This window comes from Onychomys torridus, chromosome 3 (assembly GCF_903995425.1).
Source record: "Onychomys torridus chromosome 3, mOncTor1.1, whole genome shotgun sequence".
Classification (NCBI taxonomy): Eukaryota; Metazoa; Chordata; class Mammalia; order Rodentia; family Cricetidae; genus Onychomys; species Onychomys torridus.
This window is the reverse complement of record NC_050445.1, coordinates 140038909-140059009: the sequence shown is the minus strand read 5'-3', so window position 1 is coordinate 140059009 and position 20101 is coordinate 140038909. Positions and strand designations below refer to the sequence as shown.

At 46.4% G+C, this 20101-nt stretch overlaps 1 protein-coding gene across 1 annotated transcript in view; it reads left to right on the top strand.

Annotated features, from left to right (window-relative positions):
- Ntf3 (neurotrophin 3) overlaps positions 1 to 19841 on the top strand; it is a 69869-nt gene extending 50028 nt beyond the window's left edge. Inside the window, exon 2 of the mRNA XM_036182386.1 lies at positions 18729 to 19841. Within this exon, the coding sequence (XP_036038279.1) occupies positions 18729 to 19526 (798 nt within the window). The 3' untranslated portion in view covers positions 19527 to 19841. The remainder of the gene's footprint in view (positions 1 to 18728) is intronic.
- The last annotated feature ends 260 nt before the right edge of the window (positions 19842 to 20101 follow it).

Genomic DNA, 20101 nt, shown 5'->3' with positions numbered 1-20101 from the left:
CCTCTTCCAGGTTTCTAGAATTCTTTGGAATTAGCCACAAGAAGTACAGCACATTACCAGTTGCCTTAGGTTTCTATCACTATGATAAAACTCCATGACCAAAAGCAACTTGAAGAGGAAAGGGTTTATTTGATCTTACAACTCTCGGGTCACAGTCCCTCACTGACGGAAGCCAGGGTAGGAACTCTAAATGTAAGGGCTTAGCGGCAGGACCTGGAGCAGAAGCCATGGAGGGCCACTGCTTACTGCTTTGCTTGCCGAGGCTTGCTCAGATTGCCTTCTTATACAACTCAGAACCACCTGCCCAAGTGTGGCACCACCCACAGTAGCCTGGGCCCTCCCACATCAACCACTTATAAAGAAAATGCCCTACAGAATTGCCTTACAAACATCTGGATGGAGGCATTTTCTCAGCTGAGGTTCCTCTTTCTAGATAACGCAAGCTTGTGTCAAGTTGACAGAAAAAAAAAGGAAGAAATTAAGGAAAAAGGAAGGAAGGGAGAGAGAGAGAGAGAGAGAGAGAGAGAGAGAGAGAGAGAGAGAGAGAGAAGGGGAGGGGAGGGAAGGGAAAGAAGGAAGGAATGAAGGGAGGAAGGAAGGAAGGAGGGAGGAAGGAAGGAAGGAAGGGAGGAGGGAGGGAGGGAAGGAGGGAGGGAGGAAGGAAGGAAGGGAGGAGGGAGGGAGGGAAGGAGGGAGGGAGGAAGGAAGGAAGAAACAGGAAAACAGTACCTAAGCAGTTGAAGAGCTTAAAAACATTTTCTTCTTGACAAGGATTTTAACCTCAGAGCCTTTTTATTCACAATGAAATTATAATGTATTTATAGCATATTTGTTCTACATTTTCAATAGTACTTTGCTTTGAACTAAAACTAGCTCAGGATGTGATTTGTGTGTGTGTGTGTGATGTGCGTGTCCGTGTGTGCTTGTGTGAATACACACTGGTATGTCTGGAGGCCTGAGGCTGACATTGAGTGTTGTCCTCAATTGCTCTCACCTGATATACTGAAGAAAGTACTTGTTGAACCTGGAACTAGACTGCCATTTCCCCTCACTGGGTCTTCCCTGTCTCTGCCTCCCGTATGCTTTGAAGGCAAGTGGACTGCCACACTCATCTGGTGTGTATTCTGGGGACCTGAACTGTGATCCTCACATTTGAACACCAAATACTTTACCCACTGAGCCATATCCTCAGCCCATGGAATCTTGTTTTAAACAAAAGAGTTGTTATGTACTTTCAGTAGAAATTCACAATTAATTTTTTTTTACAAAGTCTCTAATACCGTTACACTACAACTGAATTAACAAAAACTGATGTACATTCAAGCTTTGCAGAAGCCTACATGAGGCAAAAGTGGAGGTCCACCTGCACAGCCCTTAGGACTGCTGTTTCTTTTTCTTGGAAGAGCCCACAAGTCATAAATTCTGTTAGTGTGGGCATCGGCCAACTCCATTATTAACACCACCAAGGGGAATTTAAATGTATCATGTTATAGGATCAAAAGTTCCAGTCTCTGAAACGGTGCCAGCAATACAAAGAATTTCCAGACCCTTCGGTCTGACCACAGGCAGCAGGGATCTCTTCCCACCAACCCGATGACTCACTCCATTGTGGGGTGAGGGTCACTCATTGCTCTCCCAAGGCCATGGCCCATCTGCCTCCCGTGGTGAAGGGTTGTGCATTCACAGCGTGAACATAGAACCACAGACCCTCCCCAAGGTCTACAGGGAACTTCTTTGCCATTTCTTCTAGTTAATTCAGTCATGTAGACTGACTGCATCCTAGAAACGCACTGTAGCGTTCTTGAAAGTACGACAAACTGGATCTTTCTGAAATGGATGGCTCCAACATTTTGCTCATCGGTCCAGTGGCCTGAGAGCTAGCCTATTGGCCGGAAATGTCTGCCTGCTAGGAGGGCTCCAGCCTCCTTGAACTTCAATATATCAGGCCCTTTTTGGCACCACATGGGGAATGCCCATCAGTCTCAGGGCACATTCCTACACATCCTTGACTTCCAACTTATCCTCCTTATTAATCCATTCATTAGCAACGAATCACAGGGCTTCTTGCCAAGCCCATCGGCATAATCGGAGCTTGTGAAGTCAGAATCCCCCAGCCATATGAGTTCAGTAGTCTCATTAGTTCCCCAGCACTACCCAAACCCAACATCAAATGTGTTTTGTTTCGAGTTGTTGCCATTTGCTCAATGCAGGTATTGTTGAGCAGGATTGTTTTTAATACCCACTTTGGCTTAACTCTTGTTTGATCTTCATAATACAATAAATCTGCAGACTAAATAGAACTGAGTTTGGGGGAGGGGGAGGGAAGCCGGGAGACATCCCTCTCCTTAAAATTAGAGATGAATGGATGCAGAACCTGAGCAGACAGCTCTAGTCTGCCTGTCTGGACAGGAGACATATTCTTGCAGCCAGCAGTGGTCCATCTTTGGGATAGAATCCGCTTGGTGTAAACTGGTCCATCAAATGATGCCGTGAGAACAGAGAAAAAGAGCAGTCCGTCCATAGCGCACGCGCCCTCCCCTGTGCTCACAGCTGGATGAAGGGTCACTGCTTCTTTCCCAGGCTCGGTTTTTGTTCTGGATGATAAGACTTTGGTCATAGAAAGGGATCGTTGGGGAAAGTACAGTCTCAGGAGTCTGGAAGCAGGGCTTTCGGATTGTACTTTACTTCAGCTGTGACACCGTCTAGCTCACCACTCACCTACTCTATGCCCTGGTTTTCTCAGCTTTAAAAATAGCAATGTCTCCTCTGTAGGATTTTTTCCATCCCATCTCTCTCCCAAAGCTAGAGATAGGAGGAAGTAAGTGCTAAAATACAGACTGCAGCTCATAGTAGGTCTTCAGTCTCATCTTTTCTAAGAGTTGATGTCTCTGTCCAACAACTGTCTCTCAATGGAGACCCAAGTGCCTTTGGAAGCCCTGGGTGCCCTCAATCTGGTCCCTGGTATAGCAGGTTTGCCCCACTGCTCTGTCCGACTTCTCAAGCTGAATAGAACCCCCCTGCTTGTTTCAAGGTGGCAGTTGCTTGGTCCCTAGAACATCTCTGGGAACCTGGTACCTTTAAGGACCACAATGCTTCCAAGGAAGAGGATCTTCAGGCTACTCTCAGGCTTTTGTGACTAATAGGAAGTTATCTTCAGCCCTAGCAGGCCATCTAACATCACTGAAACCCACCTTCTCATTGCAGGGAAGCCATAAACACAATCATAAAGCTGTGCTCAGCATTGATCTAAAGCCGCCAAGGTGTATCAACAAGGTGTGGGGGTGGGCTGGAGTGCAGGATGTGTGGGTTGGAGGTTGAAGCCAGAAGGGGGAGGATGTCTGTTCACATCCACAAAGGAGCTGGTGGAAGCTATGGAAAAAAAAAATCTTAGCCTCTGTTTACCGTGGTGGGTAGCCACAGGGAAGAGAGGGGGCGGGGTGGGAAAGGGAGACAATAGAATTCTGTGTTGCCTGCTATAAAAGCATGCTCTCCCAAATGATGTGGCAAGCTGCTCAGAGCACTGCTCAATTAGCCCCAGGGCTTAAAGGAGGGTCTCCCCGCAGCTGTTGGTGGCAGGCAGGAGCGGAGGCGGGCAGCTCTCCATAGCTCCGGGACAGTGGGGAGGCAAACCTGTGGGATTCCCGACTGGGAGAGATGCGAGAGGGAAGCAAAGAGAGGGTTGGTTGTCCATGCTTCTTGGATGGAAGGCCCCAGAGGAGGTTGAGGAGCTGTTCTGGGAAGAGGCATTGCCTGGCAGACCTCAGAGGAGGTGACCAGAAAAGTGAGTGCATGCGTCTCATGCAGAGAGTGACCGACATATGGACCGTGTTATCTGGAAGGGTTACAGTCTGAAGGAGTTCCTAGGGGTATTCAGGGGGTGGGGTGGGGGAAGGGAGCCTCTGGAAACTCAAGGAGCTTTCTAAACAAAAGAAATTTGAGAAGGCTTGGAGAGATAATGAGAAATGCAAACTTGACCCAGAGTTTTCTTCTATCTCTCTGGCTTTTCCTCTGCCTGTTTTCACATTTCCAGTTCCTGGGACCCAAGAAGGCCCACACATTCAGTGTGGACAGCATGCCTGGCCTGGGGTTAAGAAGAACCCTGGAATAGTCTCATTCCTTTGTGCTCAAGGAAATATAGCTCAACTGCAGAGCCTTGGGGACAGGCAGACTGCCTGAAATGGATTGACCCTAGGGATGACTGTCTTCTATACAGAGCAAACTGGTGTCCCCTGGGATGTGGAAAGCCTTGCCCAAGGACTCACTGGGGTTGTAAGGGATTCCAGGTGATGACCTCGAGTGTTTAGTCCTTTCTGTTCTCTCAATGCCCTTTCTAAACATATAAAACACACACACACACACACACACACACACACACATACATACATACATACATACATATATACACACACATATACACATGTTTATTCAGACACACCACACAGACATGCACCACACACACATATATTTACACATACATATATACACACATACACACATGTTTATTCAGACACACCACACAGATATGCACCACACACACACACACACACACACACACACACACATTCTCATGCATATATCACACACATGCACACAATTTTTAGATACATACACAGAGATTTATATACTATATATATGGGTATATACCATATACACCACATATGCAAATATATACTCACAGACTCACTCATACACACAGCAATCTATGTACAACACTGTAACACACACACCATACACACAGAGACAAGCACTCACATAGAAGCGTGCATACATGTGTTACACACACACACACACACACACACACACACACACACCACTCACACAGAAACACACTGCCTGTCTATGTCCCAGTGTGTGTCTTGTCTGAGAGCCTCTTCCTCCCAGCCTTTGATTAGTGTCCCCTTGTCTACTCTTGAGACACAGATGGCCTGTACTGACACTGCAGGAAGTTCCTTTTGCGGTTCCTGATCTGGGAACCCTGCTGTGTCTTCAGTGCCTGTTTGCTGTGTCTCTGGAGGCAGGAAAACAATGCCAGATAGTGCTAAGGGGGTGGGGGTAGCTGGCTGATGGTTTGGGTCAACAGAGTAGAACAGTTACAAATTTGAGTGTCACTCTGGAACTGTAGTGGTTGGGTTTTGTCCCTGCTGTCCCTCATCTACCCCTCTTTCTTTGGTCCAGTAATGAGACATTTGTCCAAGGGCCTTTGGGACAGCTGAACAACTGAATGTCCTCTCCATAAAGAAGTCACCCATTCTTTTTCACTAGCTTTACCACCACCACCACCACCCCCCACACAAAAGTTCTCTCTACCCAGGTGACTCTAGTTTGTGTCAAGTTGTTCAAAATAGTCACCACTTCACCCAGATACCAAAGGAGGGGACATATTTACCATCGTGAGTAGGGACAAGGGTCAAAAACCCACCACTGGGTTTTAAAATTAGCAACCAACATACATGTGCAAGTATCTGGACAGAATGTATTTTTCTGTATAAAATTTCTCTCTTTTCCTCTCTTATTTTATTTTGTGTATGTCTGGTCATCATGTGCTGGGTGTCTGCTGGGTCATCTGTAAGAATACAAGTATTCTTAACTGCTGAACTTCTTGTAAAAAACTTCTTTGCCACTTAATGCTGTCTGCTATAGCAAGGGACCCCTTGTCGATGCTAAAGCCTCCTCTCTCGGGTTTTCCAGGGGTGTCTCCTGAGATCAGCAGCCTGTAGCCACCCTGCCCCATTTGATTTTTTTTCTCAAGAGGCCAGTTCCCTATTCTCCATGTCAATGGCAGAGGACTAGATGAAAAGCCGGACCTTCAGAAACAGTGGCAACTTCAAATATCAGGAAGGGTGTTTGCCCAGAGTACATTGAGCAGCAGAGAGATCAAAGAGATTTAAAAAAAAAAAAAAAAAAAGCCATCAAGTTGGAGAGGACGCCATCCAGAATGAAGAAAACAAATAAAAAATGCAGACTTCTAACGCATGGAGGGTAGAAATGTCATAGATGTAGCTACAGAGTCTGTCCCCACGGCAACCTCTGGGTCTAGACAAGCCCGTCTTCTCACAGTAGTGCTAAGCATTATAGGCTGTTCACATTCACCTATGGCCCCGTGCTCTCTGCTCAAGAAAAGCCTACTGGCCAGTATGAGCAGTTTTCTTTCCATGTGTTTTGCTTATGCTATCATATACTTAGCATAGGGCTGGTTCCCTGGGCTTTCCACTGACCATTTTCCATCCATACCCAGCCTGTTGTTATACAAGACCAGATTATGATGCCAGTTCCCACCTCCATGTCTTCAAGGAGACAGAGAACTAAGGCCAGAAAACGAGGCTAGCAACAGGGATCACTTGATCTGGTGAGGAAATGACTAGGGATTAGCATGAACAATAGAAACACAAGATGTTCCAGTTAGAAAACCTTAGACATTCTTTAGCTCAAGAATTCCAGGGCTGGACAGATGGCTCAGTAGGTAAAGTACTTGCTTTATAAACATGAAGACAGGTGTCCGGATCCTCAGAAGCCATATAAATGTCTGGTGGGCACGGTGGTACTCAAAAGGCAGCATTGGGATCCCCGAGCAAGCTGGCTATCTAGACTAGCCAAATCAATGAGCCCCAGGCTCAAGGTGAAGACTCCACTTCAATATATAAGGTGGGGCATGATCAAGGAAGACATTCTTTATCATTCGCTAGTCTCCATACATATAAGCACACACATACAGTGTACCCAAGCTCTTATGAACATGTATACATGTGCACACACACCACACGCATATACTTGCAAAATTAGTAAATTAAAACCTAAGATCTGTGAGCCACTAATTGGGTTTAAGGGAGTCTATAAACTACATTGAAATTATTTTGCAAAATTTTCCCTTTTTATTTACGTGTGTACATTTTGAACCCGTAAGCCTTTAATTTTAATTACAATTCTGAATCACATCCACCTGCATTCTTAACAAAGGATGGGTAAGCCTCCCCAGATAATGTTTAGAAAAGTGCACATTGATGAGGGTTGTCATCTGTGTTGGGGAATGTGACAGGTATTGAGCAGGTAGGAACGCAAGTTTCATGTGTGTGAAATACAGCTGACCCACCTAAAATACAAATACCATCCCTACTGGAGAAACTGCCAGGAACTGAGACACCCCCCACCCCAAATCATCAATGATTCTCTATCAGCACCAAAGTTAGTTAGTGGCATAGTTAGTTTTATTAATCAATCAAACCAAGAGATGTGCTAGAGTCCACACTATTTTCAAATCTCATTTTGAAAATGATACTGCAATCTATGAAAACCAAGAGTCCAGAACATTCATCTCAGAAAATCTAGCCCATTTGGGTGCTGAGGATTGAGCCTGTGACTTTGTCTTTGGTGGACAAGCACTCTACTGCTAAGGTAGATCTCTAGTCTGGGCCGGTGTTTGTTGTTGTTTGTTTGTTTGTTTGTTTTTTAAGGAATTCCAAGGCACTTGGTCTTCTTTGTCATCAAATAAGGAAAGGAATACTTTAACTTTGAAAAATGGAAGCACAGACACATGAAACTACAAGCTTCGAGGTGAATGAATACTCTTTCCCAGCCACTCTGAATCAGGGATGCCAGCCTCAGCCTGTGGAATGTCCTCCTGACACTTCAGGGGACTAGGCTAGAATGCCTCTTTTCTCTAAACATGGAAAGAACCATTGAAAACATCATGGTGTTGCTGCCAGTTTGCTGCGAAGAAGTAACAGGTGCCTTGGATTCAGAGCTAAGTGGGAGGAATTATGCAATATTAGCTGAATGGTAGGGCTGTGAGGTCACAGAGATGGGGGTTTAAATCCTGGCTCTGCATCTCAATTGATGTGTGAGCTTGGGCAAAATTATTTAATCCTTCTGAGCCTCAGTTTCCTCCTCTGCAAAGTGGGCATAACAATTGTATCTAGGAGGATAAATTGAGATAATCCATGCAAAGTGTCTCACAGAGTCTAGCATATGGGAAGGCTCACCAAAGGTTAGCAGTTAGTACAAGTGATTATCGTGACTTGTGTCTGTGATTAAACACAGCTTTGAATTCAGTGTGTTTGTGCCAAAATTGCTTTCGGAGGAGAAGCTCTGGGTTGACTTTTTTTTTTTTGAGTTTTGCCCTGCTGCCCAGAAAGTCCCTTAGACGATCTGGGGTTGGAGTCATAATATTTAGTAAGGGCCTGCCTCTCATTCCAGTTTGTATGAAAGACTGGTTATCTTCCCACACACATATCCTGGTGTTGCTGGGCGAGTGGGTGAGAACAGACCCATAAAGTCACCAAATAGATACCTCCTTTGCTTCTGCCTCCTGAATTATGAAAGTGTTCCGGTGAATGATGGTGGCCACAGTGAGTACAAAGAGAGACAGCCACCAAATGAAAGAAGAGCTACTAGGCAGAGTGAAAGGTGGCCGTGACTCCCATGGTCTTCAGACCAGCACCTCAACGCGGCATGTCCCACCCTCGTGGAAGGAGGCTGGCCTTGTGATAAGAAAGGGTCTGTGAGGGACTATGCCTGGTACCAGCCAGGTCACCAAGCATAGAGGAGGAAGCCTGCCATCTGACCACATTTTCTACAGCCACATCCTCTCAGGGCCAAACCAGGATGGTGTCCCTGACCTAGACTTCCTTCTGCCACCTCGGCTGATGCAGAAAGCGGGATGGGCATTGCCAAGCCACCGGTGTTCTTGGTTTAGAAGAGAGGACAGGAGTATACACGGAATAGCAGCCGTACCCTGGGCGTTCCCTCAGCCAGCGTCCTTATTCTCTGGATTTGAGACCCACCGTTTGCTGGGCAGACAAGATGGGTACCTTGGCATCATCTCTATTATTATTCATCTCATTACCAGCCGTTGTAATTATCACAGAGCAGTTTCTCAGCAGCCTTGTGGTAGCATTCCTCTCAGTAACCTAACACTTGCCCACAACCAAAGGATTAACATAAGCCTAATGCAGACACTGGGCATAAATTGACGTAAAAAAATGTTGATGTGGTGAACTATGACCCAATAGCTGAGGAGCCCCCATGGAACTACCGGACCAGGCTCTCTGGATAAGTGAGACAGTTGATGAGCTTGAACTGTTTAGGAGGCCCCCAGGAAGTGGGACTGGGACCTGTCCTTAGTACATGAACTGGTTTTTTGGAACCTGGGCCCTATGCTGGGACACTTTGCTCAGCTGTGGTGAAGGGAGGAGGGGACTGGACCTGCCTGGACTGAATCTACCAGGCTGAGCTGAATCCCCAGGGGAGTCCTTGCCCTGGAGGAGATGGGAATGGGGGTGGATTGGGGGGGGGGGGGGAGGAAAGAGGACAGGGGAATCCGTGACTGATATGTATAATTAATTTTTTTTTACAAAATAAAAAAAAATGTTGATGTGGGAAAGTTACTTTCTGAAGCTAAAGTTAGTCTCTGGTGTCCACTTTCTTAGCAGCTTGTGGGCAGCTCCTTCCCTCGTGTGTATTTGTCCTTGGAAAATGGAGTTAACCCAGTCACAGAAAACCATCTTCCAAATTAGCATGTATCAAAACATTAAATGATTTGGAAAAGCCTAACTAGTGATAGGGATGTAGTTCGGTTGGTAGAGTGCTTGACCAGCATGTTCGAAGCCCTGAGAATGATCCACAACACAACATAAACCAAGTGTGGTGCCACACATTGTAATAATCCCTACACTTGGGAGGTGGAGGCAAAGAGATCAGAAGGTCATCCTCAATGATGTGGTGATTTTGAGGCCACTGTCTCAGAGAGAGGGACTGGGAGGAAGGAAGGAGGAAGGAAATATGGAAAGAAGGAAGGAAGGGAGGGAGGAAGAAGGAGAAAATAGTCTAATTATAAGTCATCCATCTTTGTCAAGAGGGAGATACCATATGTATGTGTGTGTGTCCAGTCCTGTGAATGCAGCAAGTCTGTGAACAGTGGCAGCCAGAATGACCATCTAGATCAGAGCAATATTTACTAGACAGGCCCAGTATGACCAGTAGCTGGATGGACTAATGAGTCTCTACCATTTCTTTCTAGTCCACCCTCTGACCATGAAATGAGCCCTGCAAGGAATAATGTAAACAAGAGCTTCCTGGGGCTCCGATGGGCCTACCAGGCACCCTTTAGATCTTCTGCCAAGAGGAGGCTGAGCCAGAGGGCTCCTGGCCTGGGAGTCAGCACACTACCTCCCTGCTCGGGGCTGTGGTGCACATTGTTTTGACATGTGCCATGCTATTGGTGAAATTATTAAGGCCACTCCACGTAATTAAAAGGGAGGTTTATTTTGTAGGGTAACTTACAAATGAAGGGGTAGGTTGCAGGGTCTGGCAAAGGTATAGCACAGTCCGGCGGTGTTCTCTGGAGAACTCTGCTCGGTCTACCTCCTGCGTCCAGGGTCCCGGTACCAAGCGAGTGACCTCCTCTTGATCCTCGGTCTTCCGCTCCCTCCTCTGCCCCGCCTTGTGGGTGTGATCATTACTGAAGCCTCAATGGGGGTTGGAATTTCCAGGCCAATGCTGGGATGACTATCCACTACACCATGCCTTCCATCTCACGCTGCCTGAGGGCCTGAGGAAGGTGTGCTTTCAACTCTGTGGACTACCCAAGCATCTGCACGCAGTGAACTCCTGGCTTCCCACCTCCTCCTCAGCATAGTTAACTTTCCTGGAAGCAGGGATGAAGGTATAGGTTTCTAGTCCACAAAGGGGTTCTGTTTCTCTCGGCCTGATCTTGGGACAAACTGGTTTTGTACTTTCAGAGATGGGTCAGCTTTCTGAGGGTCTCTGGTTTGTTTTGGCTCATCCAAACATATGCTATCTAACTCCACTTGGCTGTGATCTCTGTTGCCACTGGGAAATTAGCATCTCATGAAGCTAGAGGCTCTTGTCTTGTCTCATACCTTATACTCCAGGACAAGCATCCACTGTCAGCCAGTTTCCAAATTCTTATTTTGAAGTGTTGAGGCTTTTTGTTACTGCTTTTTTGTTTGTTTGTTTGTTTGTTTGTTTGTTTGCATCCGGGTTACTCCTATGCATCTCAGGCTGATCTCAAACTCATCCTCCTCCTGCCTTGGTCTTCAGGGTCCTGGGATTGCAGGAATGACTCACTATGGCAGACTATTGTAAGATTTAACAAGAAGCAGCCATGCAAAACCTGATCTTAAAGAACGGGCTAAGAATCCAGTTCCTGGCCCGGGCCAGCCTGCCAGCACCTGCTCATGCTAACCTGCCTAATTCTCAGGGAGACCCAGAAGAGTTCCCACCAAATACAGGCAGAGATCATGCAGCTAGTTCTTGTCTTGACTGCTGATGTTTCTTGGTTTTCTGTGAACATCTAAAGTATTTCTCTGTGTGGTGCGTTTACCCACCAACCCCACAGCTCCCCAGAGTTTTCTTGAGTGTGAGCAGCAGGAAATATTAGATAGAAGGATTTATATTATGAAGATACATAGATAGAAAATAAAGGATAGCCTAGAGAGGGCCTGGAACCTTTTCCAATGGGCCCTATCTCTGGCTCAGGGTATTTATAGAGACACCAAGGGAGTGGAGCAAAAGACCTCCTCCCCCAGCACAGCCAAGTGCAGACCATTTCAGACACCTGCACCCAGGCCCATAGCCCTAATCATCCTCTATGTGGACCTGCTGGGTAAAGCCAGGAGGAACCCGAAAATGTGCTCCCACACCTCTGCAGCTTCCTGGGCTAGTCCCTGGGCTGTTTGATCACAGCTCTCTGCTCCTTACCCTCTGTTTCCTGTCTTTAAGTTTTGATTTGTGCATCCCTCTATAGCGCTGCGACAACCAAACAATATCAGGAATCAGAGCATGCCTACGTCTGCAGTGATCGATGGCTGTCATTTCATTAGACCATCGCTAGGATACTGAGGTTTTTGGAAAACATATATGCATGTAAGATGGCCACATTAAATAATTTCCTATTTCCCCCCATTGGGTAACCTTGTATATCTTTAAATAGTAATAATTATGCAATCTCACTCTTAACAGCCCTGTAAATGATCTGAGTGATGGGTGGGTATTATTTAACTGCTCTGCTGGAGGAGTTGCTTTTCCTTATTGTCCACTGTAAGACAGGGAGTGCCCCCCTCCTCTCCTGAGCTATGCTGAGAATGAATAAGGACAGCACCAGTGTAGAGCTGAATGGGAAGGCAGAAGGTGGGAACTCACATGGTCCCATGGATGGGACTTCATTTCTCATTCATCAATCCCAAGTTCCTTCCTTCACCCTCTCCAAACATTTCCCCCATCCCCTGTTGGATCTGGTTTCCTCTTCCCTCCAGAGAGCTGGCCAGTGTGTTTTCACTTTGAATTGAACTACACTATTTCCAGGTTGCCCACCCCCATGAATGGTAGAGCCTAACTGGTCTGACCTCACCAGCATCTACAGAGCCTTCCCCCCCCCCCCCGTGTCATTTGCGCATTTGAATGAATCTGCCTCTCTTTCCCCACCATCTCCAGTTCTTTAGGAATATTACAAACAATTTCCTCTAGAGGCTCCACCAGGGTCTCACTCTGGCCAACCTCCTAGCCTTGCCATAGGTCAAAACATCATTGTGTTACTGTTGACTCATTCTGAAGCCTCAGGACCTGTGACTAGAGCAAAGCCAGGGTGAATTCATCTGCAATTAAGAAGCAGGGAACAAGCTGAGCCATTTATATGGCCCCGATTTACAATTTCCACCACATCCCTTCTCTTTTTGTCATTTAGCTTTGTGTATGTCCTAAGTCCTTAGCTTTAGTCAGAGGCCACATCACAGAGGCAGAAATCCTCCAGATAATAATAGACCCATCTGGGTACGGCTGGACTGCTTCTTCTTTAACCCCAGCCACAACAATGTATTTGCTTCCAGAGGACCATGGATGTGTAAGAAATAACAAAATCTCTTGGGTTTTCATTTTACAATGTTGTCAGATTAAAAGCTGATGTCAGACTGATCCTCTCCCCTCTGAGGAACACCAACATCGCCTCTTTACTTTCTCTGAAGTCACCCGAGGTTTCCAGAGATGACTGCAAATCCAGGACATGAGATGGAATGCTCAGTGTTCTGTCCCTTACAACATTCGACCTCTGCAAGAATTGGTGACCACTAGAGGGATCGCATTGCAGAATCCCAGGTGGAGAGGGGACAGGGGCCAACTGACTTATTTATTGTCATGAGCAATGGTTTCGTAAGAACTATAGAGAGGAAGAAACAGAAGTGATGGCCTCAAATCCCTAGAAACTCGTTTTATGGCCCAGGCATCTTTGGGAGGTGCTTAACCTGCTGGACAGCAGCTGTCGGGGCTGCACTTAACTCTTAGAACACGGAAGAGCAGGGAAGGCAAAGAGGTCACAGATGTAATCTTGAGGAACACGAGCTCTAGTATACTCAAACCCTAGCTCTCCTGCTTATTATTTATTTAACCCCACTTCCTAGTTTCCCCAGAATGGGATATATGAAACTACCTACCTCAATGGGGTGGTTCTCAAGAATAACAATATCATAGATAGCAGTATGTGGCTCCTGGCATTTTTATTGTCGAGGAGCTCACCATCACCGGGCTAAAAAAATGTACTCCGTACACTGAAATCCCCATATTAAGCAAATGAATTGGACTTGGAAAGACTTATCATATGGTTGTTCTCATATAAAAGAGATGTGCAAGCAGAAAGGTTGACTACTTGGGAGTGGACAAATAAGGGTACTGAGAGGTGACTATGTTCCGAGTACATGACATTGGTGGATAAGAGTGTCATAATGAAACCCATTGCTTTGTTTGTGCAATGACTGACTGACTGTATGCTCATTAAAAAAAACAAACAAACAAACAAACAAAAAAACCCTATGCATGTTCAACAAGAGTGATTTGCAGGTGTATAATCAGGAGTCAGCTCCTGGGTAGGGAAGCTGGTCCCAGAGAGGCAAAACCCCTTCTGCAAGTGCCAGCACAGATACAGACTGTTGTGGTCTCCAGTGCACTACCACCTCGGGCCCCGGCTCCCTTTCCCATTTCAGCCACTTGCCGAATACCCAGAAAGCCTCTGTATGTGTTGGAAACTGAGCCAAAAAGGAGGAATCAGAAATTGCTCTCTTTTGAGTATTTTGAAGGATGGTGAAACCTTGTTAGGAATGTTGCTCCGGGGACTGAGAAAACACCATATGTGGGAAAGCATTGCTAAGTGAGGGAAATAGCATGTGTATGCTGGTCCGGATCTTGGAAAAGTCTAAGCAGGGAAATGGGCACTAGAGAGAGGGTAGGAAGGGGGTTTTACTGAGGTCTTTAACAGGTCTTTTTCTAATTATAGCCAAGAAGAGCCTGGGGACTGTGGCCTGCTTCAGAGCCAAGCCTATATTTTCTTTGGGAAAATAAGGCAGAGTTGATGGGCTTCCAATCCAGGCTTGGCAGAAGCCCATGCAGGATTTCAAGCCAGTAAGCAATGCCTTGGGTGGGTCTTGATTGGTGGCAGTGCCCTTCAGTCAGCAGACACTGAAGCTCTGCAGTGAGGTCGAGCCCTGGGCTTGGGCTTGAAGGATGTGTGGATTAAATAGACAGGGTTCCCCATCACAGAAGAGGGGACCTACCGCTAATAACAACCATAGGACACTTGCTGAAGTTGAACCTTCTTCAGATGACTGTGAGCACTCCATAAGTGAAAGCAAATTCACTGTCTGCCTGGCCCAGCTGACACAGCCTTCCTGTTTTCACTCCCCACCCTGGGGAAATAGTCCCTAGGGGAGAGTCCTACCCCCAAGAGACATGGTAGGAAGTGTAGGGACTGCTGTCCCAAAAAGGACCAGAAGTCACTCTTCGACTCTCCTCATGGCCAGTGTAGTCATGAACCTCACTTCCCACTTCCCACACTTGCTTCCTTAATCTCCCACTTCCCACACTTGCTTCCTTAATCTCCCCACTTCCCACTTCCCACACTTGCTTCCTTAATCTCCCTGCTTCCCACTTCCCACACTTGCTTCCTTTATCTCCCCACCTCCCACTTCCCCACACTTGCTTCCTTAATCTCCCCACTTTCTACTTCCCACTTCTCATACTTGCTTCTTTAATCTCCCCACTTCTCACTTCCCACACTTGTTTCCTTAATCTCCCATCCCTGTGTATCCAGTTCATGGTGTTCCTTCTCTCCCACAACCAGCATGACTGGTCTGAGCTCCAAGCATGTGTGAGCAATGACAACTGGGAAGCACCATGCAGGTACAGACTGCTGGGGGCCAGATGTAGAAAGAGGAATTTTCCAGATGTTCGGTCTTCTGTGCATACATGCAGTAGGAGCAGATGTACAGCCCTCCTGTTACCATGGACAACTCAAGTTCATGTTCAACTGCTATTCTAATACACTCAGTGTGTGCCTGGTTGTGTCCTTCCAGTTACCTGGTGATGAAAAAGCCTTGCAGAGCTTAAGAACCAAGTGTCCTCTGAGCCCTGCAGTTAACTAACAGTCCACTAGGCTTCAGTTTCCTATCTGCAGAAATGAGGTATCTAGGATCCTATGCATCCTGAAATGTGATATTTTGAAAAATTCTTGTTCCAATATTCCTGGGATTGCTTTTTTCCAAAAACAAAGAAAGGAGTGAAGGGAGGGAGGGAGGGAAGAAAGAGGAAGGAAGGAAAGGAAAGGATAAAAATAGATTTTCAAAATGGAGTCCAGAGGATGCCTGCTGGGATTTGAGAAAGCCTTGCAGACAGTTTAGAAACACTTAGCAACCTGCACCTGGCATACTGTCATGACTCACTCCACAGTGGATAGAGGGTAAGTGACCGTGTGGATGAGGGAATGTGTGAGTTCCAGGCCATGGTCTTCCATAGGTCTATGAAGGAGGCAAGACCTACTGAAGTAGCCACTTGGAGGACAGGCTGACAGAATGTGAAGGGAGCACGGTTGCTGTTGTTGGAGGTAACTGGAGAGCACCAGAGAAAGGCCAACTTATGAAGCCAGAAGTGAGGAATGGGAACAATTTCAACAAGGACAGAAGACTTACCCATGAGTCACAAAGCTTGCTCAAGCAGCAGAGAAATAGTGAATCGGGTTGGAGTGTGGGGCATGAGAGCCAGATAGAACTGTGATGGGAAATCGGAGCAAGAGGGCAAAGACACCCCACCTCCTCTCCCTGTAAAATAGCTAGAAGTTACCTAGAATTTCTCTCAAAGGCCCATGTGTTCAGGTTTGGTCCTGACTTGGTGGTAGGTACCGAAAGCTTGTGAGAGATCTTCACATCACTGGAGGCGTGCCCTGGGGTATTGCTCTCTTCTCCTTCCTCCTTTTTTTTTTTTTTTTTTTTTTTTTTTTTTTTTTTTTTAATTTAAGCTCCAGATCATGATTAATTTTTTTTTTCACTCAAGCACTCTTTTGCCATACACCAAAACCCAAGCAACAAGACCAATTCATTGTGAGCTGAAGCCTTGGAGGCTGTGAGCCAAGAAAACCTTTTCTTTTTCTTTATATATTGATCCTCTTTGGTATTTGTTATAGTAGCTGAATGCTGACTAGCAAACCAATGAAGGCATGAAGTTAGATGTGCTTTTGTTTTTAAAAGGTTTGCTTTTATTTTTATTTGTATGTGTGTGTATATGTGCACGCCACATGTGTGCTGGTGCCCATGGAGGTCAGCAGAGGCTGTTAGCTCCCCTAAAATTATAGTTACACGCAGTTGTAAACCACCCAACATGAGTGCAGGCACTGAACTTGGGTCCTCTAGAAGAGCAGCAAGCATCTTTACCCACAGAGCCAGCTCTCCAGCCCTCAATAAGTCTTTGCTAGCAGTAAATTTTTGCTTCAAAGTTCAAGCTACCATCCCAAAGACTTTCTTCTTATCCTAAGTCCATCACACCATCCAATATCCACCTTGCCAAATCACCCTCACAATTACCTTGGCAACCTCTCTGTATAGCCTTTTATTTTATTTGGGACCTCACATATACAAATATCATCCCTGATTTTTTTTTTTTTTTTTTTTTTCCTGTAAGCAAGCAGCATCATGTGTCCAGGCTCTGGGATAATTTGATAAATTGTTTTTTGATAGACTTCCAGTTTCAGATGGTTTTATTGCAGCTCTACTGGGGTGAGGGTGGAGACTCAAGCTGTGTGCATGCTGTTTATTTTGTGTTCTTAAAGTTTCATTTTGCTAGCTTTACAAGACTGGCAGAAATGTCACTTCTCTGCAGAGTGGGAGGGAGAGGAATTACCCTGAGGGAGCCATTTTCCTGGGATAACACAATTCCTGGAGTGGTCTCTAGGGCAGGCGGCCATGGTAGAACCCTCCCCTTAGCTTTGACCTCGAAGGAGTCAGTTATCCTAAGAGTGGTTCCCAGGGAAGGAAGATGGGCCCCTTATCACAGAGGCAGGCCAGGAGCCAGTGGGTAGACGGTCCAGTTAATGCCTGGACCTTTGTTAGCCTTTGGCGATGAGAGAGAAAGTCCCACCTGAGAGGAGTGTGTGTGGGGGGGGTGAGGTGGATTCTGGGGCCAGGCTCCTGGGTGAAGATTCTGAATCACAACTCCTTTCCTACAGCTTGTGTCAAGGTTGTTTGTTCCTTTGTTTTCCCTCTGGATCTTAGAAGATCTTTCTGAAAATACCAACACCGAACCAAGGGAAAGGATTTTATTTTCCATGTGAAGGCAGAACTCGGAAGAAAAAATACCCATGGGGCCATTGGGGTGGCAGCAGGGGTGATTAAAAAGTGAGCACTCTGGGGGTGGGGTGAGGGAACTGTAAGGTCAGGGTCACCGGCTCAGCTGTCTTTCCACCTGAGAATCTGCCTCCTGGGCTAACCTGCTGGAAACGTGGGCTTGGCCCCAGGGCAGGAGAGGTGAGTGGGGAGGAACTCAGGATCCCTCTGCAATTCCACAAGGACTCGCCAGGAGCCCTGTGCTGAGGTTCTGTTATGGCAACAGAAGAAGAGTGTGGTGGGTTAAAGAACCATTTAAAAAGGGAGGACTACAGAGGAGTAGTATAGGATCACAAAAAGAAATAGTATAATAGAAACTAAAAATCCCTAGGAGGAAAAAAGGAACCAATATCAACCGTTGCTTCTCAGAGCAGGCGGAGCTGGGGTCTCTCTGTCTCCTGCAGGAAGTGCTTCAGAGCTGTGGCTTTTAGGGTTGGTAGATCTGAGGGGTGTCCTGGTGACACATGTCCTTCTGAGAGCCTGGCAGAGCACCTTGACACTTAGGCCCTCTCGGCAGGTGGCCAGTGGTCTTGTGTTTGTTTCCAAGGACAGAAGGGGCCAGGAACAAGCCCCTCTCTGAAGCCACAGTATAAAAACGACAGACCCAATTCCCAGCCTCAGTGTGTCCCTCTGGAAGACCCCACAGGCTAGAATTGGGGACAAGAATTCCATGTCTTGAGAACGCTGTAAAGCTCTGAGCAGATCAAGCCATCCACTGATGCAGTCCTCGCTGCTGCCTCAGTACAGTGGACCATAAGTGACTTCCCAAGCTCAAGGGACTTGTCAGATGTCATGGGTGCACAGCAGGAGGCTGGAGAACCATCCAAACATCTAATGTAAAAGCAACTGGTGCTCAGTCTAGGAAGCAAGCCATCAGAAGACCTGTGTGGGGTGTTTCCCAGTATTTCTCAGGGGCTGGGGGAGGAAACTGCCCCTTCTAAAGAGCAAGGAGAAGTCCGCTGCTTCCATAAAGGGTGGTTCCCTCTCTTTACTCTTAGAGATGACCAGCCTCAGGCAGCTGATACCAGAATGACCCAGACTCTCGCAGCCAGCTGTTAATACCTGTGTTTCCTTTTTCAGATCTTACAGGTGAACAAGGTGATGTCCATCTTGTTTTATGTGATATTTCTCGCTTATCTCCGTGGCATCCAAGGTAACAACATGGATCAAAGGAGTTTGCCAGAAGACTCGCTCAATTCCCTCATTATAAAGCTGATCCAGGCAGATATTTTGAAAAACAAGCTCTCCAAGCAAATGGTGGATGTCAAGGAAAATTACCAGAGCACCCTGCCCAAAGCAGAAGCCCCTAGAGAACCGGAGCAGGGAGAGTCCACCAGGTCGGAATTCCAGCCAATGATTGCAACAGACACAGAACTACTGCGACAACAGAGACGTTACAATTCGCCCCGGGTCCTGCTGAGTGACAGCACCCCTTTGGAGCCCCCTCCCTTGTATCTCATGGAGGATTATGTGGGCAACCCGGTAGTAGCCAATAGAACATCATCACGGCGGAAACGGTACGCAGAGCATAAGAGTCACCGAGGAGAGTACTCAGTGTGTGACAGTGAGAGTCTGTGGGTGACCGACAAGTCCTCAGCCATTGACATTCGGGGACACCAGGTCACAGTGCTAGGGGAGATCAAAACCGGCAACTCCCCTGTCAAACAATATTTTTATGAAACAAGATGTAAAGAAGCCAGGCCAGTTAAAAACGGTTGCAGGGGAATTGATGACAAACACTGGAACTCTCAGTGCAAGACATCGCAAACCTACGTCCGAGCACTGACCTCAGAAAACAACAAACTCGTAGGCTGGCGCTGGATACGAATAGACACGTCCTGTGTGTGTGCCTTGTCGAGAAAAATCGGAAGAACATGAATTGGCATCTGTCCCTACATATAAATTATTACTTTAAATTATATGATATGCATGTAGCATATAAATGTTTATATTGTTTTTATATATTATAAGTTGACCTTTATTTATTAAACTTCAGCAACCCTTACAGTATATAAGCTTTTTTCTCAATAAAATTCTCGTGTGCTTGCCCTTCCCTCAGGCCTCTCCCATCTGTTAACCTTGTTTTGTGACTGGGCTCTCGGGACCCCTTCTGTAAAAACCTGTGTACACCAGTATTTTGCATTCAGTATTGTCAAGGCCATGACCATGGTTTTAGTAAAACTTCTTAAAATCAGACGATGTCAGAGTTGTGTATAAACAGAGTTCTATCCTCCTTCTGATATACTCCATGTTGGATTAATTAATTAAAAAGAACCACTATGGCCTCCATTGAAGAAGGTACCTGGTAGCGTGTGGCTTGGCATTCTCCTCTGGACAGCAAGCTCACAATCGGGTCCTCACTTGCTCCTCTCAGCCCTGGGGCCTGACAATTAGAATTGTGGTTTGCGCCAATAATAATGAACCTGGCAATTTTACTTTTCAGCACATTTGTT